At 40.1% G+C, this 25,779-nt stretch overlaps 1 protein-coding gene across 2 annotated transcripts; it reads right to left on the reverse strand.

Moving 5' to 3' along the window:
- Positions 1–983: 983 nt before the first annotated feature.
- On the reverse strand, positions 984–25,779 carry EIF4H (eukaryotic translation initiation factor 4H). Of its 2 annotated transcripts, XM_070932066.1 has the most exons (7): positions 25,691–25,779; positions 12,842–13,026; positions 11,110–11,174; positions 10,910–11,009; positions 7,935–8,000; positions 2,708–2,857; positions 984–1,145 (listed from the first exon to the last, which is right to left on the reverse strand). In XM_070932066.1, exons 1-7 carry the CDS (start codon positions 25,747–25,749, stop codon positions 1,009–1,011), a joined length of 762 nt encoding a protein of 253 aa, XP_070788167.1. In that variant the 5' UTR covers positions 25,750–25,779; the 3' UTR covers positions 984–1,008. The 2 variants fall into 2 exon arrangements, with proteins under 2 accessions (XP_070788167.1, XP_070788168.1); XM_070932067.1 differs by lacking the exon at positions 7,935–8,000.

Raw genomic sequence — 25,779 nt, forward strand, 5'->3', positions numbered from 1 at the left:
GCTGTCATGGCAAAGTTAAGACACCATTTCATTCAAAACAAAGCGCCTCCAACCTCCCAAAGGGAGAAAAAAAAACTTTATTTAAGAAATTAGTTAGAAAGCCATTAGCAATTCTGTGGAAAAAATAAAATAAAATGCAGAATATGTTGGAAGGAAGTCCTGGGTGCTACAGAGTTGGCACAAATGTCAACAGCACCAACCTCTAAGCACTAGTGGGAATGACACAGGCCAAGTCAAGAATGCATCAAATTGCATTTTTCATGCCAGACTCTGATGCAGACACATAACTTCTGCTCCAGGCAGAGCCCTGCACAGTGCCAGTGGGGCCCAGAGCAGAGGGCATCTCTTGCTCTTGCTGCAGTTTACATTTTAAACTATCCCAGAAGAAACTGACTTTGGATCTATTGTGCCCAGTTGCTTAAATTCTGTGTTGCAGGAGCTTGGTTTTTTTTTTTTTTTTGTGCAACATTTTCACTTGGGCAGGACTCTTTTGAGTCGAGGGTCACTGGGGATGGCTGAACATGCCGCCGACAAAGAAGCACTGTAGAAGGCAGAGGGAAACAAGGTAAGCAGGTCTGGAGTCTGACTCAGATGTCTGGGAAGAAGAGAGAGAGAGTCAGAAACGGAGAAAAGGGGGAAGAAGCACCTTGGATTAAAGAAAGCCACTGTGGAAGAGGTGCTCTATCGGCTGGAAGCCAGCCCTGAGCCTGGAACGAGGGAAGTCTGGGGCTGGGGAACTTAAGAGAATGCAGGCACTACATACAGCGAAGCCAAAAATGTGCTAAAAACCACTTGTTAACAGCTGACATGCATTCACAAGCTCTGGTTTGTTTTGTTTTGTTTTCCATTTCGGTTTCAAGGAGGACAAGTGTCAGATGGTAGGAATGGTGGCTGCAGGGTTAATGTTCTGAGCTCAGTGAGACACTCTGGGCTGTCTTGCGTTTCCTCCCACCCCCACCCAGCCCCTCCCTCAATCCCGTTTCCCCCACTCTTGCCCCCTGAGTGCCCTCAGTCATGCTCCTTTACTATTTCCTCCCTTGGCTTGGCTCCACCAAAGATGGCAGAATTGGGATTGGCTACTTGATTGAGGGGCGTAGCGACTGTCCGGGGCTTGAGCTGAAGTCTGGGCCTCTGGGCTCTTTCCTCTGCCAAAAGAAAAAGAAGAGGAGGAGATTAAGCTGAGAGGTGACATGGCTTTTTTCTCAACCTGAGTTATGGACGAACTACAGTCCTTATTATGGATTATGGATAACAGTGCTTATTATGGATAACCTGCAACTTTGGAAGGGCTTTCATGCAAGGTATTTCATGCAACAATAGTTTGCCTATTCCATTACAAGTGGGATCGGGAGAACATAGCTGCCACCCTAAAACCCAACCACTTTCCAAACTAAATCAGTACGAAAGCACAAGGTGTCATCCACAGTGGCAATTATCCACGTAATCCATTCTTGTCTCTCTCAGTTTCTAGCTGTCTAGCTATTTAGACTACATCCCATCACAGCTTGGAGGACACCTGGTTAAAGAAAACTTCCCTCATGCATTATTGCTCAACATGGTACCCTCCAGATGTACTGGACCGATTCTCAGAACTCTCAGCCAGAATGGGAGTTTACAGAATGATCCAAAATATCTGGAGGACTCCAGGCTGGGAAAGGAAGCATTACCTGGGTTACAACCCTGCCTGAATGACAAAGTTATATGTTTGCATCACTAGAAGGCACTACTGCAGTTTCAACAGGACAGATCTGCTCAGGCAGAAGACAATACAGGGAGCATCAGATTTTAGGGGAATTGACTTTTTTCCTCCCTCTATAAATCCTCAGAAGTGACCCCAGAATTTCCCTCAATCTACTAGAATAGATCCGGGGTGCACAAAAAGTAAAACCAGGGATAGTAAAGGAATCAGAGTCACTCTGAGAGTGAGATGGACAGTACCTAAAGTTGTTGAAAATCAAGTATCTATCTATCTATCTATCTATCTATCTATCTATCTATCTATCTATCTATCTATCCATCCATCCATCCACCTACCCACCCATCCATCCATCCATCCATGCATGCATCCTCCACCCTCCTACCCACCCAACACCTTATGACTTCTACCATGAGTCAACTATTAGAAGAGTCACATAGCATGGCCCAAGGTACACAAATCTATAATGGAAACCATAAGAAGTCTCATATTAACTTTTCTGACTAGCAAATGTTATTAAAAGGCATAATTTTTGTGAGCTATAGCTTCAACACATTAGAGATCTGAACTAAACTAGCATACATCAAAAGGTCTCAGGCAATGTCAGAAAATTTTCCCCCGTCTAGCCAGCTCCTTGTGACTTTTCGCTATCAATGATTACGGCGGCTATCCTCCTATAATATCTAAAACCTGTAGTTGGATGTGGGACTCACACTGGGCTTCCTTTTAAGTACTGAAAATGGAATTCATGCAATGCACAGTCCTTACTGTATTACAGCACCTAAGTAATGTAGGCTACAAAACTGGGCTGAGAATTAGCTATCTCATTTTGCCATAATACAGGGCAAGAAACCTGTGGTGCTCCAGATGTGCTATAAAACCCAGTATATGGCACCACAAGCCCATATTATCTGGGGTGACACCAGTGTGGTGTTACAATTTAGAATTCAGCAACATCTGAATAACTGTTGGTTTTTTATCTGGGACAGGGGAGAAAGGAAAACATCTTACCTTCTGTTGGCTCTCGAAAATCCATAGAAGACCCACGCATTGGTGGACCATCCCTGAAACGACCTGTGCCCCCCATGGGTGGGGCACCTCCTCGTCGATCTCCAGGACGTGTTCTACCTCTGCCTCCTAGGAAGTCATCATCTCTGAAACCTATCAAAGAGAATATAGCATTTAGTATCTCTGCTCCAGGGAAAACTTTGCTCATGGAAGGATTTTTCCAGGCCATCCAAATATCCTGAAGAGCAGCATTCTAAAAGCCAGCTAGTTTTTAACTCCCTAAGACACAGACATGTATTGACAACCCACCAGAAAGAGAGAGTGAACCAAGGCCTATATAAATTTCTATCAGTTCGGCGAGGGGAGGGCCATAATACAAGCAGAGTATGAACATATCTCCCCCCACCAAATCCCCCCCCCACTTTTGGCAGCACCAACATTTGTTCTATAAGGTCCCATCACTGCTTATCTTTTGCTGTGAGAGATGTGACTTTTATGGCATCAGGACAATTGTACAATTACATGATTGTGGATGTATTAGTGTTGCTATTTTTCTTAGTTGTGCCATACAATTTTATTACTAGTTTTGCTTTTGATTCTCAGTACCGATCCGCTAAATTTCCTGATAAAAGAAAGGATGTGCTTAGAATACAGATGTTGTGAGGTTGAATATAGCAAGGGGAGCAGAAGTCCACAAACTTCACAAACTGAAGGTTATGATTTCTGACTGCAACAATCGAACCAGGATTCCTGCCTTCTGATAAATTTCAAGGTTGAATTTTCTGAAGTAAAGCTTCCTTTCTGGTAACTGTCTACTTCTTGGTGCTATTGTTTAGATGCATTTTTAACTGAAGAAATGTCCTGTGAACTACTAATGGCCAGCCCCTATTCTAGCTAAATATTAATTAGGATGCAAGGGTAACCTACCACCATCTCAATCTGACTTGAAGAAGAATTAGAATTTTATTTATTTATTTATTTATTTTATTCGATTTGTATACCGCCCTACTCCCGAAGGACTCAGGGCGGTGAACAGCCAAACAATAAAATAACATAGACATAAAAAATTTAAAAACCAGATAAAATCAAATTAAATTATTTTGGCCCAGACAGATTAAAACACCCCAATAATTTAAAAACAGATTAAAATTTACATATTTAAAAGGGAAGAGATTAGGCCAAGCCCGCCTGCTGGAATAAAAAGGTCTTCACAGCGCGGCGGAAGGTGCGCAGATCCGGGATCCTCCGTATCTCCGGGGGGAGCTCATTCCAGACGGTAGGTGCCCCCACAGAGAAGGCTCTCCCCCTAGGGGTCGCCAGCCGACATTGTTTGGCTGACGGCACCCGGAGGAGTCCCTCTCTATGAGAGCGAACTGGCCGGTGGGAGGCTATTGGTGGTAGTAGGCGGTCCCGTAGATAACCAGGTCCTAAGCCATGGAGCGCTTTAAAGGTGGTAACCAAAACCTTGAAGCGCACCCGGAAGATCACCGGGAGCCAGTGCAGCTCGCGCAGGAGAGGTGTCACATGGGAGCGCCACGTTGCTCCCATTACCACCCGCGCGGCCGCACTCTGCGCCAGTTGGAGCCTCCGGGTGCTCCTCAAGGGGAGCCCCATGTAGAGAGCATTGCAATAGTCCAGGCGGGAGGTGACGAGGGCATGAGTGACCGTGCGTAACGAGTCCCGATCCAGAAAGGGACGCAACTGGCGAATCAGGCGAACCTGATGAAAAATACTCCCGGTCACGGCCGTCAAATGCTCTTCTAAAGACAGCCGTGAATCCAGGAGGACGCCCAAGTTGCGAGCCCTCTCCGTGGGGGCCAATGATTCGCCCCCAATAGTCAGTGATGGCGTCAACTGCCTATATCGGGACGTCGGAAACCACAGCCACTCGGTCTTGGATGGGTTGAGCCTGAGCCTGTTCCTCCCCATCCAGATCCGTACGGCCTCCAGGCACCGGGACATCACTTCAAGGGCATCGCTGGGGTGATCCGGGGTGGAGATGTACAGCTGGGTGTCATCAGCGTACTGATGGTACTCCACCCCGAAACCACGGATGATCTCGCCCAGCGGCTTCACATAAATGTTGAACAGGAGAGGCGAGAGGACCGACCCTTGCGGCACCCCACATATGAGGGGCCTCGGGGTCGACCTCTGTCCCCCTGTCAACACAGACTGCGACCGGTCAGAGAGAAAGGAGGAGAACCACCGCAACACAGTGCCTCCCACCCCCAACTCTTCCAACCGGTGCAGCATGATACCATGGTCGATGGTATCAAAAGCCGCTGAGAGATCTAACAGGACCAGGACAGAGGAGCACCCCCTGTCCCGAGCCCTCCAGAGATCATCAACCAACGCGACCAATGCCGTTTCCGTGCTGTACCCGGGCCTGAAGCCCGACTGGAACGGATCCAGATACGTCGTTTCATCCAGGTGCTGGGGGAGCTGTTGCGCAACCACACTCTCAACAACCTTCGCCACAAAACGAAGGTTGGAGACCGGACGATAATTTACCAACATTGCCGGGTCCAGGGAAGGCTTCTTGAGGAGAGGCCTCACCACCGCCTCTTTCAAGGCGGCAGGAAAGACACCCTCACCCAACGAAGCATTTATAATCCCCTGGAACCAGCCTCGTGTCATCTCCCGAGAAGCCAGCACTAACCAGGAGGGACACGGGTCCAATAAACAGGTGGTCGCGTTCAGTCTACCCAGAATCCTGTCCACGTCCTCAGGGGTCACAGGATCAAACTCATCCCAGATAACATTCTCAAGACCTGCCCCAGTCCCTCCCCCTGAGACTACCCAGTCGGAGTCCAGATCTTCCCGAATCTGAGTGATTTTGTCATACAGATACTGAACAAAGTCCTCGGCTCTACCCTCCAAGGGGTCCTCCCGCGCTTCCTGGTGGAGCAGGGAGCGGGTCACCCTAAACAGGGCGGCCGGGCGATTATCTGATGACGCAATAAGAGCAGCAAAATAGTTACATTTCGCTGCTTTTATTGCCACTAGGTAATTCCTAATATGAGATCTTACCAGTGTCCGGTCAGATTCAGAAAGACTGGCCCTCCAACTGCTCTCTAGGCATCTTTTCCGGCGCTTCAACTCCCTCAGCTCCTCAGTGAACCAAGGAGCTAAATGAGATCGGCGCCGGGTCAGAGGCCGCAAAGGCACGACTCGGTCCAGAGCTCCAGCGGCCGCCCTATCCCAGGCGGCCACTAGGTCTCCAGTCGAGGCGTGTGCCAGAGCCTCAGGGAATGGCCCAAGCTCCATCTGGAACCTATCAGGTTCCATCAGGCGCCTGGGGCGGAACCATCTTACCGGCTCCAAGTCTCCAAGAATTAATATAAGTGATGATAAAAAAAAAAAAGAAAATAAATGGGGAAGGGCAAAAAAAAACAAACAAACCAATTTCATCAGGATGGAGAGAATGAAACATCTGAACACACAATCTGTACTGTATAGCAGAGCAATAAGAGGCTGTATTTTCAGCCTCTTACTGCTCTGCGGCGTAGCCCATTATCTAGATTCCTGCCAACCTCCTCCACAAACACAACATATTAAATCCCCTTTCTGTAAAATGGGAACAATTTAGAGTTTGCATTATATGAAAACATTTCCCAAGTTCGTTTTAGATAGTGATAAAGAGCAGTAAAAGTACACAACTCCTCCTTGAGGACGTTTCTGCTTGGCTCACGGAGCATACCCAGCTGAAGCAGTTCTGTACATCAGACTTAAATAAATCTACGATGCATGGGCCTTTCTTCCCTGTTGTTAACACGTATTGCTAGAGGAAAAAACAGTGATCTTACCCCATTTTGTTAAAATTGTAAGAACTGTATGCTACCCAGAGTCACCTGGCTGAGATGGGCAGCTATAGAAATTGAATAAATAAGTAAAGACCAGCTGGATTAGAAGGTGAGCACACTTTCAAAGGAGGGGGTGGCCAAAGAAGCTATCTTTGGTTATCTTTAGTTACAGGACTGGGAACTGCTGATATATCCTAAGGAAAGGAAGACAGATGAACCACTTGTTCTGCTGGTGGTAAAATGGAATAATTTAGAACTTTAATTGCTTTCATGGTTTGGAAACAATAACTTGGTCCTTAACATCAATAAGACAAAGGAGCTTATAGTGGACTATTGAAGAAATAGATCAGACATCCAGCCCTTGCTTATCAATGGAGACCGAGTGGAGCAGTTTTACGTTTCTGGGTGTTATCATAAAAGAGGACCTGGCCTGGGGCACTCACATTGCAGCACTGGTCAAAAGGGCCCAGCAGAGATTATACTACCTGAGACTTCTCAGTAAAACAACAACTGAATGAAAAACTGCTGGTGACCTTCTACCGCTGCACCATAGAGAGTATTTTAACTTACTGCACCTGTGTATGGTTTGCCAATTGCACAGTGACAGATAGGACAGTGCTCCAGAGGGTTAACATCATTGTCCATAGGATCACTGGTTGCCCTCTCCCCTCTTTGGAAGACCTTTATAGCTCCCGCTGCCTTAAGAAAGTTCAAAACATTCTTAAAGATCCATCTCATCCTGGGCACCCCTTTTTTTGAACTATTACCATCTGGCAGATGGTACAGGACAATAAAAACAACAGCTTCTATCCCAGAGCAGTAACTATATTGAATTCTACTGCATAGTGCAATATTAATGCAATATCAGGGGTTTTCAATTCAATTGTACAGAATGTGAAGGATGTGTGTTTGTGTTTTATTTTTATAGTCATAATGTACCCTGAAGATGGTCTTTAATTTCATTGTACGAGGTGCAATGACAATAAAGTAAACTAACTTTACAATCCAAATCAAGCCAGGTGTTCTTTTGAAAACAATTCAAGACACAAGAAACCATTCTTACATTCAAACCCAATGTATTTATATACTTAGCCTTCAAGGATTCCAACTCCAATATTCTTAGATCTCTGTGCCTAGCTATATACACCAAATGTTTCCACAAAAGTTGAATACATACAAGAGAGATGACTGCCATATTCTTAAAAAATGAAAGTGATATTTTAAATTCCATCCTATTGGCCTTAACATCTGAAGACAAATAGAAAGTAACAGGATGTGGGGGGGGGGGGGGGAGTCAAGAGATTTGAAAAAAAAAATCAATAATATTTGAGAGAGAGAGAGAGAGAGAGAGAGAGAGAGAGAGAGAGGGGGGGGGGGGGGAGAGGGAGGGAGAGAGAGAGGAGAGAGAGAGAAAGAAATACTGCTACCAGCACTGAAGTCATCTCTGGAATCCCATCCACCGCCTCTCAATTCCCGCAGACCTCCGCCCATGCCTAAAAAGAAATTGCAAGCATGGGTCAATGGGGAAGGCGGGAAGTTCTAGAAGGTTCCGCATCCACTAGTCAGAAATCCCCCTATTTTAAATCAGTACAATCCAATTAAAATCTGGCAACCGTATTCTGCAGGGGAATGTGGCTAGATCAGAGGTGGAATTGATATCTGAAAATCTGGGGAAGGATTGTCAAAGAAGGGAGAATATCCAGGTGTAATTCAAGCCTCAATTAAGAAAATGTATGATGAGCTAGCATCCCCAGAAAATCAAAGTTTAAAGAAAGTTTATTTCATGTTAGTGAGTTAAGCTGCAAATATTTACAATTATTAAATACACTACGTTATGAAGATGGAAAGTGAGGCCTTTTTCTGCAAAACTCATATAGCCAGTTAATCAGCTGCTGATGTGGTATCTTGGAGTATTAAGCCTCATCATCAATGTATGAAATACAGTATTAGCAAGCCCAAGAAATGAGCACATTGCCAAATAAACCCATTCCCTTTTATTTTACAGTGCTGTCAACCACAAATAGTTCAGCACTGCACTGAATCCATGATTTCAAGAACATGGTAATGCAACTGATCACTTAGTACAGAGAAGAGCCTTGGAATTCATGTTGCTGCCGCCTTTTTACTACAAGACAACAGACTTGGAATCCTGTTAGAAAAGCCCAACCTTGTAAATTTTCGATCTGGCAGAACCCATATGGATTTGATTAATATGTGGAGTCTTCTGATCTGGATGGGTAGGATTGCAGCTCTTTAGAACAAGGCAAGAAAATCTTTGAATGGTTTTTGCTTAAGCAAGATCAAACCTTAGATTTTCAGGGGAAATGGATTTATTTTTTTCCCTAAAAACTTCCCCTGTGTTAAACTATTTTAGAGTTATACAAAACAACAGAGTTGGAAGGGATCTTGGAGGTCTTCTAACCAACTAATCACTTAATTTATGTTTCCCACTTCACAGTGGTACAGAAAAATGCCACTCTTTTTTGGCAGTTGTGCTAGAGGCGATTCCAGGGGGTACATGCTGCCCTGGGATCTCAAGTCTGCCTTGGAACAAAAGAGACAGGGGCATTAGCAGACTATTTTGGAACAGCTTGGCAATTGTTCAAGGAAGTTCAGAGGTTAATTTGTTCACTCAGAGATCATTTACCTGCTCATTTCCATTTTAGAATCTCAATATATGCCGTGTCAGCCTTATCTTCAAAAGTAATTATCATGTATAGATAACTGACACTTGTATGTACTATTTATTAGACCCAAGAAATGCTTTTGATAACCAATCAGCAGACCTAAAAGTTCTATTAAACAGTAACATACTTATATTTGCCTTCCAGCAAAAGAAAGTACATAAAGAAAGAGGAAGAAACATTAAATCCTCTTTTGTGGAGACAAAATATAGGTAAATCTACATCCAGATCAAAAACCTGATTTTTTTTACAGGTTTCCAAACTAACTCCAATAACACATGAGCTTGAACAGTAAGGAGGACAACCAGCCTACCGATTCATAGCATTGTCCACTTCAAAGTGATTCCAAAAAGATGCTTCAGGGTATGCAGGCTGTGAACATAGTACACAAGAATTGGAGTCTTTTACCAGCATATCTGCAGTGCCTTTTTGGAACCCAAAGTGAAGCACAGCTCAAATTCCAAAGAATCACAGATCAGAAAGGGCCTTCAGAAGCTACTCGGTTCAATTCTAGACATAGGAAACTAATTGTGCCTACATATCTAGGGTAATGTCTGCACATGTACAAAGACCTACAATTTCAGGAACAGAATGTTCCGGAAAACTTGGGATATTTTGTTTCTTCTCTGAATTTTGCATCCAAATTGGCATGGATTGGAGGAAAAAGAATTTTCCGTACTTTTAGAAAGTTCTGTTACAGGAATGATTGCTTTTGCTTAAGAACCTCCAACAATCTCTAGCAAGCTTTTCCACTGTTCAACATACAATATATATTCTATACAATACAATATATAATACATACAATATATATCTTCCTAATGTTTAGCTAGAATTACATTTAAAGTAACTGAAGCCTATTAATTAGAATTCCATTTATGACTGGTCAGTTAGTGACCTTTTGAAGTTATTAACAGACCTATTGGGGAGGGAGAGGAGGGCTACTTGTGACCCAGATTTGATGTTCTGATAGTTGTCCCCTCCCACGTGGTCACATGACCAAACTCAGCACCTGGGCCACTTTGACTGTTTTGCCACATCCTGCAGTCACATGACCGTGTTTTACAATGGTTTTGTCAAAAAAAAAAAAAATTACAGTTCTCAGCAAAACCATGCCCATAGTGAGACTTGGCCAAGGACTATCTGAATCCAGTACTCTATCACTGATCTGACAGTGCTTTGCAATATCACATTCTGTAACTTGCCTCCTTTATTACTATTGGATCAAAGATAACCGTGAACTTAATATTTTTAGTTTAATTAATCTACACTATGTTCACTTTGTCACTTCTTTCAGTCTGCTTGGAAGTTCCTCCCTTGAAGTTCTTATTAGCAATAAAATATTCCTAGATTCCAGGATGTTCATCATCCTTTAAACCATTGCTGAGGGGAAGCATTGTATTTTTTAAAAAAAACAACGGCTCATGTATTTCAAGATTTCATGTAAGGACACCCAGTTGTCTTGTGAAGGGTAGGGATTGTTGAAATTTCATGAGATTATTTTTTTGTAGGGCATCCAGTTGTTAATATTTCCTTAACGGTATGAAATTATCTGGCTCTGAGGCTGCATTTTAGATCATTTCCTGTATTCTATCTTCCATAAAAGCCAGAAGATTGCCAGCTGACACTTAATGCTACACACAAAGACATGCCTGCTTAAGGTGGCATTAATACAACCATTCCAATTTGCAGTGTGTAAGAACAGCCATGCAGGACGTCACCTCTGTCATCTGGACCGCCACCTTTTCTGAAACCGAAGCCACCTTTGTCTTGTTTCCTGCCTTCAGCTATGTCCACTCGGAGCGACCGGTCGCCAAAAACCTGTTGGGTTGAATAAAAAAAGAAATTGTTCCTGAAGTAGGTTACAGATAAAAGTGGCTACATCTTTTCAAACTACATTTCACAAGAGTATTATACTTACTGCTCCATCAAACATCAGAGCTTCTTTAAGTGACTCAACTTCATCAAACTCTACATAACAAAATCCTGAAATGTAACAAATAAATAAATATAAATATATGTGAGAGCCAGCCTGGTGTAGATAAGGTGCCAGGCTAGAAACATTCATTAAGACTGTGAGTTGTTGTCCCATCTTAGGCACAAAGCTAGCTGAGTAAATTTGGATCAGTCACTCCCCAGTGTAGAAAAAAGGCTATGATTAACTTCTTTGAAATGTTGTCAAGAAAGCTCCGTGGAATTATCCAGGCAGTCACCAGAACTCAAGACTGACTCAAAAGGGTGTGAATGAATGTATATACACATAAATACAATCAGGAAAACCGCTGTCATTTTGGCACTGGAAACTAGGTGTGCACGTATGATCATTAGTTTACCATTCTCATAAAACTGATTTGGCTCCTTTAGTTTGGTCACCTAATAATTCAACTTCCTGATTTGAAATACAGATTATAGAAAAAAAGAAACATAAAAATACTTGTTCTAGAGGGATACAAAATGTTTTATATTTGGAATGTTTCAAGATCAGTTTCAGTAAAACTTATAGGAAACAATGATAGGATACATTTAATAAGATAAAAACAGCTGTTTTGTATTTGAAACAGCTATTTTAAGATCAAAAAATTCTGCATACTTTAAATTTGTTCCTTCATAAATTTTTCTTACAGGTAAGATGAGAAGCCCTTTGTTAAGTCTTCTTACATAAATAAGATAAGCAGCTACTACTGAATGTGTGTGTATTTATAGTTAAGTTTAAAAGTAGGGAATATATGTATTTGGGTAAAACTGTTAGGCTGTTTATGTTCTCTACAGCTTGTTTATTTTCCTGAAAATGTTGTGTGTCCATGTAGGTTGGGCTGAGTGACATCTAAATGATCTAAAGTCACCAGTGAGCTTCTGTGCCTACAGGTAGACAAAGAACCCATGTCTCCTTGCTCTTAGTCCAACACCTTCACCAAAATACATAAATTTTTATTAGCAAGTATAGATGGCTGGACATGCAGGAAAACCTGGTTTATGTTGTTTATTCCTATTAAGGGTTTCAGCTGGTCACACCTTTACTTTATATAAGCCCTTCTTCATTCCTGCAGCAGGCATTTTCTGTAATCAATCAGCATCTTTGTCTTCAATGGGTTATTTTGGGAAGAGCTGCATGAGGTTCTCTCCCTAAAGATCACAATCTATGCTACCAGCATTAAGGTTTTCCCTGGAGATGCTGGCTGATAGATCACACATCCCCCTGGTCCAACTCGAGTTATGTAGCTACCACAATGTACATTTATCTGTATCATTCAATTATGAAATATTTAAAAGTACAAAGTACAAAAGTTGGCATAATTCTAATGCTATGGTAGTGGCCCCCAGAATCCCTTTAAAGATACAGACAATTGCTTTCTTTAATTTGGCAAAAAACAAAAAGTTATTAAATACATGGGAGTGATTTTATTTTCTATATCTAAACATTAAAACTACATTATAATTTACATTATTATGAACTTAGATTTTGACTCCCACCCACCCACCCACTCTTTGGAATGTGCTTTCTGACTTACCACAGAAATACAAAAAATGGTCTTCAGCCCAAACACATATACACATGCACATGAAGGCACACTCAATCTCACCTTTGCTCTACAAAGAAATAGCTACCATAACTCCAAAACTTTATGATAAACGGGAGATATAAAACCACCTACCTTTAAATTTATCTGTCTCTTTGTCTCTGACTAGTCGCACACTTCTTATCTTGAGATTATTAAAGATGTTATCAATATCTCCTTGAACTGTGTTGAAGGGGAGGTTACCAACGTATGCTGTAAAGGGGGGCTCTGTTGGAAGTTCTTTCTGTTTACGTGCACCAATGGCGGAACTGCCACGAGACCTGTTGACAAGGGTAGGATTATAATTCACACCTGAGTGCTCCCTGTGGGAGTAGCAGCTATGGCACACTTAGAAAACTCAGATATGGAGAAGCACTTTTGCATCAAGCGGCTAACCCTGAAACCGGGTAGAGGTAATCTGTGGCTTGCAGATCCCCAAGCATCTCATTAACAATTCCTAAAGTCTAAAAATGTACATCAGTATAAAACCAGACCACTTATTTTGGCAAGGTTTTAAAGAGCAAAGTTACTGCCTTAAACTTTGCAGGGGGTTACAGCACACATGCACCGCTCAAAACACTTCCCCCAAATCAGACAATTTTCAATGTTTTCCCCTTACTTTAGGAATAAAATCACCACAGAGGCTTAAGGCATCCTTTTTATCACTTATGTTTCTTATATTTATTGGCCAAGGCTAATGTGAAAAATTAAGGTTTTGAGATATGCATCTTCTTCTAACCCTTGGAATTAAATATAGCCTTAACAATATCATCTTCTTGCCTACAGCTGTGGTCGATGCAAATGATAGCGCTCTGTACAACATTTTCGAAAATATAACTATTCACTGAGCAGCGTATGGAGCAATCGTTCTCTAGCAACTACAGTAAAATGCAGCCTTAGAGATTTTCTGAGGATGATTAAATGCCTTGATAGAACACCTGTGATTCCTGCAAAGTTTCTCAAATAAATTTCCTGAACTTCCAATAAAGATCAGCAACTGTGAACAGTTCATAAGTTTCTACTTGCTATATTAGTCAGAGAAAAAGGCACAGCACATTTCAGAGTGCACTCTGGAGTGATTTATGGGAAGGATTATATTTACAGATGCATTTATTTCCAGGACCTTAGAGCAGAGAAAGACCTCCAGAGCAGCTCACATTCATGTACAAACATAAAACCACATTCTCTCTCTCACACACACACTTAGTAAGGCTACTTGTCTCAGGTTTAAGAACTTGAGCAGTTCTTTCTAACACCAAGTGTAATCACCGAAAGAAAACAACACTCAGAATCTACAACAAAGTTCCTGCAATGGATGAGCAACATCTCAAGAGTATCCCTAAGTTTTGAAAGTATTCTTCTATGCATATTGCTTAACTCAGTATGTAGCTATACCTCTATGCATATTTACTGAATTAATTCACAGTTAAGCATGGAAAGGACTGATAGTAAAATACTATTTCCAATCTTGGCAGTCATGAAAAGAAGTCTCACAAATCTAGCACATCCAGAAGAGGTTGTCAGTGAAAAGTCTCTAAATGGCTGAAATCCTGCAAAAAGCTGAAACAGCTTTTAAGTTTAGTTTAGAGTAATGTAGTTTAGAGAAAAGAAAGGTCTCCAAATGGCTGAATGGCTGTCATTAATAATGACATAAGAATTCTTTTAAGAATTATCTTGGAGGATGACTTGAGCAAGACTAAAAGTAGTTCATCTGAAGAAAATGGTATAGGGAAGACATTCTAGGAGTTTGGGCTGCATTTCTTCCAAAGGCTATTCCAGTTCTAAAATTTAAAGTAAAGCATTCATTTCCTATTAATTTTTCATGCAGGAAAAAGAAAAGATAAACCTGAGAAAATAGAGTTAGTGATAAACAATGCCACTGTGGACATAAAATGTCTTGAAGTGCCCTCAACATCCAAGATGCTTTATGCATTTTCAACTAAGTTGATTCAAGAGTGGATCAAAAACATATGGGATACTCAACAAAATGCGACTGATATAAATACTGTGGTGGCGCAGTGGTTAGAATGCAGTACTGCAGGCTAATTCAGCTGACTGCCAGCTCCCACTGGCCAAAGCTCAAGGCCTTCCATCCTTCCGAGGTGGGTAAAATGAGGAGCCAGATTGTTGGGGGCAATATGCTGACTCTGTAAACTGCTTAGAGAGGGCTATAAAGCACTGTGAAGTGGTATATAGCGTGTTTCCCTGAAAATAAGACCCTATCTCATATTTCTTTGAACCCTGAAATAAGTGCTTGGCCTTATTGCCATGTGCTCAAAACCCCAATTGGGCTTATTATCAGGGGATGTCTTATTTTGGGTGAAACGGAGTAAGTCTTATTGCTATTGCTATCAGGGTGGATAAAAATCAATGATTTTTTTAAAAAAATCAAAAAAATCAGATTTTTTTGATTTAAATTGGATTTTTTTTTATTTTTATCGAATTTATTTTAATAAAAAACTTTTGGGGTAAAAATCTATTGTAAGATAGTTTTCTATTTAAGATACATAAATAATTTAGTTTATTCAGCATGAAATGGAGCTTAGTTATGTAGCATGAGGCTGTATATTTTGCAACACTGGGACTATCGGTGAGTCAACAGTGGGTCAAAGGAGTAGCAGAGATGACAGTTGCTCTTTAAAAATTATGATTTAAATCGAGTTGATTTAAATCAAGCCTTTTTACTAGTGATTTAAATCATGATTTAAATTGTGATTTAAATCAACTCGATTTAAATCAAATCCACCCTGACTGCTATAGAATGATTTTATTCTGAAACAAAGTGACAGCATTCACTTTATTAACTAATCTAACAGGCTAGGAGTTAGGAGTGAAGAGTGCAGAAATCCATCATTGTGAAAGGTATTTGGAATGACAAGGTAGACTGACCATCTGGTTCTGTCAGTTGGGAGTTCATGACCAAGTTGCTGACAGGCAGGCAGTTAAAACATGACATGCTAGCTACATGTTATTTTATATATATTTTAGAACAGAAATAGTCAAAGCTACTGATACACTTCCATATGGTTTGTGATTAGACCATCAAGGATTTCTGATTCACCAAATAAAAGAAATACAAGAACTTTTGTCAAGGCCACTTCTGTGCTAATTGTTCATCATCTAGACTCAAATAAAGTTTAGGCGGCTCTACTTGAATAGTGAACAGGCTCAATATTCCTCAAAATATAAAAGAAAGACATATTAACATGGCTGCCTTTGATCATATGTTGGTGTTGCTCTGCTAGGCAGTTTTTGAACTATATCTGAATTATTATAAACAGAACCCTATCATATATAACCTGAGAGAAAGATATGCACTTGTATATGTACATCCCTTCTCTAGTCTCTATATAATGTAATGATTGACTGCTATTATTTCATGAGCCATCATTTTGTTTCTGTTAAAAGAGTACAAATATGGTATTCCTTACTTGCCTAGTTACACAAAGGTTAGCTGCCTGCAGTCTTTAAAAAAAATAAAAGATTCAAGAACCACAATAGATGACCAAATCCCAAAAATAATTACAGGATAATGTTCCTATGATATATTCTGCCATTGCAAATGCTACTTAAATTTTAAAGAAATACTACTACATGAGAACAAAATTAGTGTTTTGTAAGAATAATGTTGGATGAAGGCAAAAAAGGAAACTTCTCCAGCTGGGACCTGAACATACACTAATAAAACTAATAAATCATTTGATTATTCCTAATATTGTGCATCCTAAGTTTCTTTTCACCTGCATTAACATGATTAAGTTGTCTAGAAAATTACACAATATCTCATATATGAAGTAAAAGCACCTGAGAAAACTTTCTTGCAATCTTACCTGTAGGTTATTTGCAATGTGATAGCCACCAATAGGGTTTTTTAAGTGGTGGCATATTGATTATAGAATTGCCTCACAGAAACAATAAATGGTGCCCATGTCATTTTGTTTCCAACTAAGTTTGAGATATGCTTGTTCAATGGGGTAATTTTTTTTTTCAGATCAAAATTATCTTCAAATGTATACTAATTAAAAAGAAGCAAAGATAACTCTCTCCAAATCTCATTCCAATACTCATACAAGTAGTCCTTGCTTAATAACTTGAATTGGGGCCATAATTTCCATCACTAAACCAAGTAGTCATTAGTTGAAACATGATAGAACTGCACCACTTAGTGACAGCAATTCTGGTAGTCTCTGTTGTCATGCTTTTTTCTTCCCTGCCACACTTGCCTCCACTTCAACTCCCCCCCTTCCCCGTAGCTTCCCCCTTTCTCTGCCCTTTTGGCCGCTCTGCCTTTCATTGCCTCATACTCTGTCTTACACCACTGCTGCCCCAGATGATCTTCACCATCTTCTTCCTCCATTGCTGATGTGCACCCAGAACTGACACAGAAGCCTCACAAAGGGCTAGACAATGGGAAGAAGACAGCAAAGATCAGCTGGGGACAGCAGGGGTATAGGATGGCATAGGACAGAGATGGGGGAAGATTAAGCAGGTGGAAAAAATTGAAGCACTCTCTGGTCCTTAAGCAAGAGCTTCTTGTATGCCCTGTCTTCTAGTAGTTCACAATCTCCCAAAGAAATAAGATGGCTGAAATATACTTACAATTCCCAATACAATCTTGGCACCAATAATAAAAACATTATGAGTACAGTTAACTATATGAACTCAAGCATTAATAAAGGTGAGTTAATTATAACTAATTTTGAAATTCTCCTATAAAAATAAAGGGAACTTAACTGTGAAATAACAACAGGATAATGTGGATGTTGATTTTGTTTGTTCCCAGGAATTACTAAAAGAAATCTGGAATAGGTACTGCAGCTCATTAAATTTTGCCTAAAATGGAAAATTTTCACCAACGCAGTCATCTGAGGAACAAATGATCCATCTTAAATTATTATATTTGGGGTGCATTATGCAAAGATCTAGCTCTGTTTGAAGACTATAATGGTAAAAAGATAGAAGGGAAGAAAAAAAGAAAATAACCAGCACCAAGTGCATGGACTCATATATCGTGGTGATAGATGCCCTGTTGCAAGATGGAAAGGATCAGATTATGGTAGATCATCCTGTAGAAAATCTATCCACGTGTTCACCAAGCACTAACACTAATTTCATGGTATATAAACAATCAGTGTTTCATTTACTAGGCCTTATCAAGCTGATCCAATTCCTTACTCATCATTTGACAAATTCATGAACTAAAAGTAAACTCAAAAGACGAACAATTATTACTACTCCATTATTCAACAAAAGCAACATTCTGAAATTATGTTACATCTTTGGAATCAAATATAAGCCTGCCACCCTATTCTCAAAGGAAATCTTGTTCACTCTTGTTTCATCTTCTTTCCTTCTTCTGCTCAATTGTTATAAATGACCAGGTGCTGTGGGAAAAGAATTTTTGAGAAATCATGATCAATACTGATTTAGACTCTAAATGATCTGGCCAGTTGGCAAAAATTGGGAGAAAATTATAGGTAGCAAACATCCAAGAAGATACACATAACCTCTTATATGTATCAAGTATTTGATCTAAATAAGTGCCAAAGGCCTTTTTGGAAAGCAACATGGAATGAGGAAAAAGAATCTCAGCATCACCAAATTCACAGAAATATGAACTGTTATTTAGTTTCTTAAACTACTTCTACACTACAAAAATAGTCTTTATTTACCAGCAAACTTTAATTTTATTTTTTATATAAAAAATTCAGGGAACAACAATTCTGATTCCAAATCCTTTGTTACAGTCCCCATTCTTATTTATTTTATATATGAAAGTTATCACTTTATCCTACGGACTCACAAGTTTCTTTAATCTCTTGATAGAAAATTTCAGGGGAGGATAGATATGCTTTGCTTCTTAGTCAATAAAATAGTTATAATTTATTTTATTCAATTTATATGGCTGCCCATCTCAAACAAGTGACTCAGAGTAGTTAACCAGAAATTAAAAGAAAAAAAAAAAAACCAGCAGAAAACACCAAAATGTACAAAATAGACAAGCAGGTGTCGGGATAAAAAATAATCATCAATTCAATTATTTCAAATGTTCCAATCAACACTTCAATCCCCATGCTGGGGACATTGCCACATCTTCTAAGCCTTGTGAAATATCAATATAGTTGGGCCAATCTGACTTCTGGAGAGATAATGCATAAGACTGGTGCCATGGCAATAAAGGCTTTCTTCCTGGGTTTTGATAGGTGGCACCTTTTAATGGGCAGGACTAGTAACATGACTTTTCTGTCTGCTTTGATGAATAGATGTGAACAAAGAGAGGTTGGCCTGCAAATAATCTGGCCCCATGCCATGGAAAACTTCATAAATGACCACCAGCAACTTGAACTGAACCCAGAAACATATTGCCAACCAATGGAGCTCACAGAACAGGAATGTATCATAGATTAAGCAGCACCTGAAATTGCTCATGCTGCTGCATTATAAACCAGCTATATTTTCTACTTGGTTTTCCAGGGCAATTTTGGGTAGAGTACATTGCAAATAATTCACCAGGAGGTAATTAAAGCATGGTGACTATGAGAGGAAATTCTTGGTCCAGGAAAAATGCAACTGGAGCAAAAGCCCTCCTGGTCATAGTTGCCACTGTTCCTTAAACAAGAGTTGTCCCAAAGGTGCCTTTTCAAGAGGTAACTGGACTTTGTTTTTCTTTGAAAAGGCATCTTTGGGACCACCATGACCTGGATGATGGAGAATCTCCATAGACATTTAGCTATGCACTTTAGGATGAACACCCTTCGAATAGTGTGAGAGTATGAACGGATTTCCAGAAAAATTGCAGACTACAGGAACAATTTACACTTCAGTTTCAAATGAAGACAGCATAGACTCATTCCCAACAGCCTTGCACCTATGTTCCAACAGTGAAGGGACGCAGGGCAGAAAATATCCTGCAGAAAAGCACAGCTCTACAACAGTCCTTCAGCAGTTCCAAGAAGGCTCCACACCCACTGCACTACTCAGGTGACCCTGAGGACACAGATAAACCTCCAAGTGGCCTCAACTAAAACAATGCAAATGACCAGATGATTGTAAGTAATATAAATCCTTCCATTCCCCATCATCCAGTCAGAGCTGAAGAAGCTTCTTGGATGAGAAGCGAAAAGTTTTAAAAGAAAAACAAGGAAGTTCAATTACCTCCTGAAAAAGCACCTTTGGGACAACCATGACCTGGATGACCTAAGAATCTCCATAGACATTAAACACTAATGACCAACTATAAAGACGTAGAAAACTAAAAGGACTAGCTCAGAATCTCTGAAGTTACCTTTAATATCATCTCTATCATCCATCCAACATGTTAAAACAAATGCTAAATGATTTGGAAGATACGTAGTTACTTAAAACTACAGCTAGTTCTTGGGTTATGACCATTCATTCAGTGACCATACAAAGTTACAATGGCACTGAATGATACTTACGATGGGTCCTCATATTTCTGCCTGTTGCAATGTCCCTGTAGTCACATAATTACATTGTAGTGAGCCTCAGTCATACAACTGCAATTTCCAACATTTCCTGCCAGTTTCCCACAAAGTCGATGGGAAATCAGGAGGAAGTCCCAAGTTGCGCTCAAGTGAAGTTCTCATATAATGGCAGTCCTTGTTTAATGACAGCAATCAGGACTGCCAAAATAGTTGTGATTAAGCAACATGGACAATGATGTACTTTAACGGCTGTGTTGCTTAGCAACAGGAATTCCAATCCCAATTGTTATAGTGAGCTAAGGATTACTTGTAAACAATAACAAAAATTACTATTCCTACCAAAGAATACAATGGCACTTCTTAGCCATTTTGTTACTGATACCAGGTTTATCCTAGTCCTTTTTACTTTCTATACATGCAAATATAATCCTGAATCTTTTCTTAAAGTCAAAGGACAGTGATTTGCCTTGTGCTACAGATTAATAAATTCCTGATTAAAAGTATTTCCTTCCCAAAGAATTAATCTTGAGACTAATATACTACCTTATAATGAATCACTGAAGTAAGATGTGAGTCTTACTTCACTTACACTTACGGTATTTTTTTGGGATCAAACACACAAGATGCACAAGCTTACACTGAAATCATATGCCAAAAGTAAAACTATTAGGAAAATTCAAGGTAAGATGATTTAAAAAAAACAAAACATTATTAAATTATTGCTTAAGGGTAAGTAATTTAATCAAATCTAAGATGAGGTTTTAGGCTCATTTCTTACTATTAATACATCTCAATACTTTTGTTAGATTATCATTCCGTTTTATGAAAATTTCATGTTTTAGGAAAAAACATTAACAATTAACTAATTTTAATTGATTTATAATGCACTATGTTTACCTTCTGAGTAGTAGCAAATATTTATTTAATGGTTTTATCAAGCAAAAATGTGTTTACTAGGAAAATCTTCCTGATCAATAGAATTCCCAATAACAAGGTCAAATCTATGCAAATTGCTAAGATTTGACCTTGTTGAGAATTCTATTGATCTTTAAATCTTCTTTTATAAAAGACAAAATGACACTTTATTTCATTAGTCCATTTCCAAAAGGTTCATCTTATCTTCTCATACTTACATATCCAAAATTATGCAAACTGTAGAAAAGCAGTTAAGAAAAGTCACTTTTGTTCAGTTGACACCCATAACCTGATGTGCCTTATACACACCTCAAGTACATTCCTACTACATTCAAGTTTCTTATGTTCTGTTAAAATATGTATTCCTTACAACAGATCACATACTCACCACTGTTCTAGTATTTGTACATTTTAAAATTTCCCTGTTTCTATCTCTAATAAGCATTCTATCAAAGTACAAAGTTCATATACTTGCACTCATTTTTAACATATACTTGCAAATGTTCATTCTTATTTATTTGATTTCTATGCTGTCCATCTCACTGATACAGCAAATCTGGGCTGCTTACAATATAAGTTAAACAATTAAAATTAGAAAAAAATGAATAGAAAAATGCAAACTTAAAAACCAAAATGATAGGCAGTCTGGGGTGAGCAACTTCTCTATTTTCTCTATTTTTTTTCAGTAAAACACAGCCATCTGAGTCTTTGATGAGTTGATTTTCAGGTCCATACTCCTCATGGCATCATGAATGTATCTAACATTCATTTCAATTAATTCAGGTTCGCAGCCAACAACACAGCATCATCTGCATATAAACTTGCATATTCACACCCTAACCAACACACCTTTAATGACGTCAGAAGTATTCTTTATACATGTATTCATAAAGATGTTAGACAGGGAGATACCATACATCTTTTTCTTATGTTCTGCTCCATGTCGAACCATTCCCATTTACTCTTACGCTCTTTGTTGCTCTTATGTTCAATTTCATATTCATGCAAAACATTGCATAATTCAAGCCTATTCATTTAATTATTTGCATTAGGTCTTGCTATCACTGGAAGACCTGAAAGAACAGGTTAGGGACAGACTGTTATAGAAAATATTTGTGTGACTGTGAAGAGTTGACACCAACTTGACAGCACATAAACATTTCAAATAACCTAAGTTTCATGTCCAGTTTATAAGCAAAGCTCATCTATTTCTCCAATTACATCACCAACTTTAATATTTTTCAACATTTTTACAGGATTTATGACTTTCATTTCATTATTCTTTTTTTAGATATTTATAGGATTTATTTCAACACCACTCTTCCACATATCACTATCATTCCTATAGAAATCTCCAAAATACTCTTTCAGCATTCTCAGATATCACTTTCATCTTTCATCCAATTCACTCTGCTCTGAGCTCCTTCTTTCACTCTATTAAAAAAAAAATCCCATCAAAATTTCTTTACATTTTCTCCCACCAAATTTAACTGTTCCTGGCTGACTATGACTACCATTTTCTGAGTTATCATTTTCTCTCTGTACAAATTATATATTTCTCCAATTTTTGCAGAAATCCTATTAGCATAACTCCAAACATGTTTATGATGGTCTGGAACATAATTCTTTCACTCAGGCAGCTTCCACATGGCCTTTCCTTTGATTCAATCTCTATTGAGCTGGGAGATTACTTTCAAATACTTCTTCATATAGGACTTAACTTTTATATTGGCATTCTTCCCTTACCTCCTTCCGTTCATTTCTTTTTCTTCCATGTACTTTTTCCCCAGGTTCCACTTTTGATGCTATTAATATATGGTCTATAGCACATTCAAATCATCTCATCTCTCTTGTATTTTCTGTGATTCTCTGGCTGTTCCATACCAAATAAAGCCATCATACTTTTCTTAACCCAATTCTATATATTTTGTATGTACAGATTTAATAAATATAGACCATGTATTTTAATAACAAAAACCTTTAATTCTAGTTACTTACCAAATAGTAAATATTCTCATTTAGTCTTGGATCATTTTCTAAACTTTCTCCAGTCTATTCATGTCACCTAGCAGAATAATTTTACCTTTTGAATTGCATCAATTCAGGATGGCATACAATTTTTCAAAAACCTTTTGATGGTCAATTACAGTATCACTGGTCACTAGAATGTAATATTCAGCTGCCACTAATGTATGAATTTTTAATTTCAAATGCACCAACAATCTATATAGCACTTCCTTATATCTTTCATTTAAAATCAATCTACAGGTTAATTTTGTTCTGTGTATTAATCAAATATGCACAAGTTCAAATCATTTTCAGTAACTTCCCACTCTTCAAGTTTCATAAACATAACTGTTTTTCTTTCATTAGTTAATACATCTTTTACTTCTCTTACATCACCAAATAGGCTTACAGATGTTGACCTCTGCATGTTATGGCATATTATTTTCCACCTTTATTATTCTTATAAATAACTCAAGATGGCTAGGATGCCTAATATTCCTTCCTCTTATTTTCTCCACAATAATCACCGTCAGATGGGTTGGGATGTGATTGAGGGACTGGCCCTACATCACCTATAGTTGACTTTCATGCTTAAGGCAGGACTAGAATTTACAATCTCCTGGTTTATAGCCTGGTGCCTTAATTTTGTAACATCACAAGCATCTTCCATTATGCACTTTGATTTTCTTCAGATTCACAATCAAAAAGTGAGTTATATACATCACTGTACTAATAATCCTTCTCACTCAAAGGCCCCAAATTCTTTCTCCTGCCCCCTTCACTTGCTCAGCTTCCCATCACATTATTTGAAGAATGAGGTCCCATTCTTTGAGCACAAAGTTGACTATCCATTCATACTTATTAAGGAATAGGGCTTAAAAGAACAAATGAATGGTCATTCACTTCCTAACACTATTCAAAAGCCCCTTGAAAAAACAAGCCTCTTTCTTTTTCATGCCACCCTTCTAATGTTCAACACCGCACCAAGATGTTTTAAATGAACTTCTCTCCACAAGCATGGCTCAGTGGCTCAGACACTCAGCTTGTCGATCAGAACAGTTCGGCGATTCGAATCCCTAGTATAGGTCTTTCTGCGTGAGCAGGGGATTGGACTAGACCAGGGGTCCCCAACCTTTTGGACCTCAGGGACCACTAAATTCATAATTTTAAATCCCGTGGACCACTAATATGATCTGCCTAATGACTGGCTGGGCAGGCATGGCTAGGTAGTCATGTGACTGGGTGGGCGTGGCCAACTTGATGTCACTCACATTGAGGGGCGCCTCACCAGCCTCTACTCACCCCTCCCCTTCTAACCACTCCTCAGCTGCTCGCCCGGGCTCCTTAGGGCCCCAACAGGAAGCAGTTGTTGGAGCTAAGCAGCAACCATGAGAAAAAGTTGGCAAAACAGCTGGCTCAGTTCAAATTGGATCTGACCGAGAAGGAGGCTCAGCAGAAGCACCTCACTGAGGACTACGAGCATAGGCTTTCCAAGCAGAGGGAAGACCTGCGGGAGCGCAAGGCAGGTACTAGCACCTGGAGGCTCAGCGGGCTGAGATGGTCAGCCAGTTTCAGGCCATGATGCAGTCCCACTGGAACGAGGCCCTCCGGCGCTTCCCTCCAGCCTTTGCCCAAAGCCCCGCACCAGGAGGCTGAAGCAGAACCCAAGTCAGAATTTCTGCCCTCCTCTGACCTGCACAAAAAGACCCTGAAGGGGAAGACTTTCTGCAGCAATACAAGCATTCATTGCAGGGGTCGTAGTTTGAGGACCCTTGCAATATAAAAATGCAAATAATTTTTCTGCGGACCACCAAAATTTTCTCACGGACCACCAGTGGTCCACGGACCACCAGTTGATGACTGCTGGACTAGATGTCACAGACCACCAGTGGTCCACGGACCACCAGTTAGTGACTGCTGGACTAGATGACCTCCAAGGTCCCTTCCAACTCTTGTTACTTATTTAGCCTAAAGAACCATCCACCCAAATTGTTGCTCTCCAGGTATGCTGGTTTTTAATTGCCACGATTTCCATAAAGCACAAGACACCCTTAGCTGGCGATTAAGCGAGTTGAAGGCATAACACAACTAGAGGCGTTGGGTTAGACTGCCTTACAGACACTCTTGCTAATTTACCTGTTTTGTCAGGCGACGACTCATCCACAATGAAAGTTACTGTTAAGACTATGTGTTAAGACTATGGCCATCGTTCTCCTCCTGGACATTACCAAGTTTTCCCTTCTCAGGACCCTCTCCCAACCCGCTTGTTCGTAAACTTTAAAAGCCAAAGGGTTTTCCCGCTTGCCTCGTATTTTTAACCTTCCAGTCCTTTTGCAGAGGTTACTCGTTCCTAATCGAAACACACACTAGTCTTCGCAACAAATCCGCTCGGCCTTGTCCCTCTTCTCCTCACATCACAATCCCGTCTCCCCGCGTCGCACCCTCCCCATCGGGGGGCGAGGTCGCCCATGTCTCCCCCTCAGCCTCGGTGCCCGAGAAAAAGTACATCTCCTCATCCTTTGGCCGGAAGAACGGCCGTCTCCTACGTTTCCCGGTTGCCCGCCCCAGTCCCTCTCACCCGCGGCCGCCCCCGAAGCTACTATAGGCCTGGTCGTCATAAGCATCGAAATCCGCCATTGCTGCCGCTCCTGCCGCCTCAGCCTCCCA

This window comes from Pituophis catenifer, unplaced genomic scaffold (genome assembly GCF_029215685.1).
Source record: "Pituophis catenifer annectens isolate HBS135680 unplaced genomic scaffold, rPitCat1.0.hap2 SCAF_1, whole genome shotgun sequence".
In the NCBI taxonomy this organism is placed as follows: Eukaryota; Metazoa; Chordata; class Lepidosauria; order Squamata; family Colubridae; genus Pituophis; species Pituophis catenifer.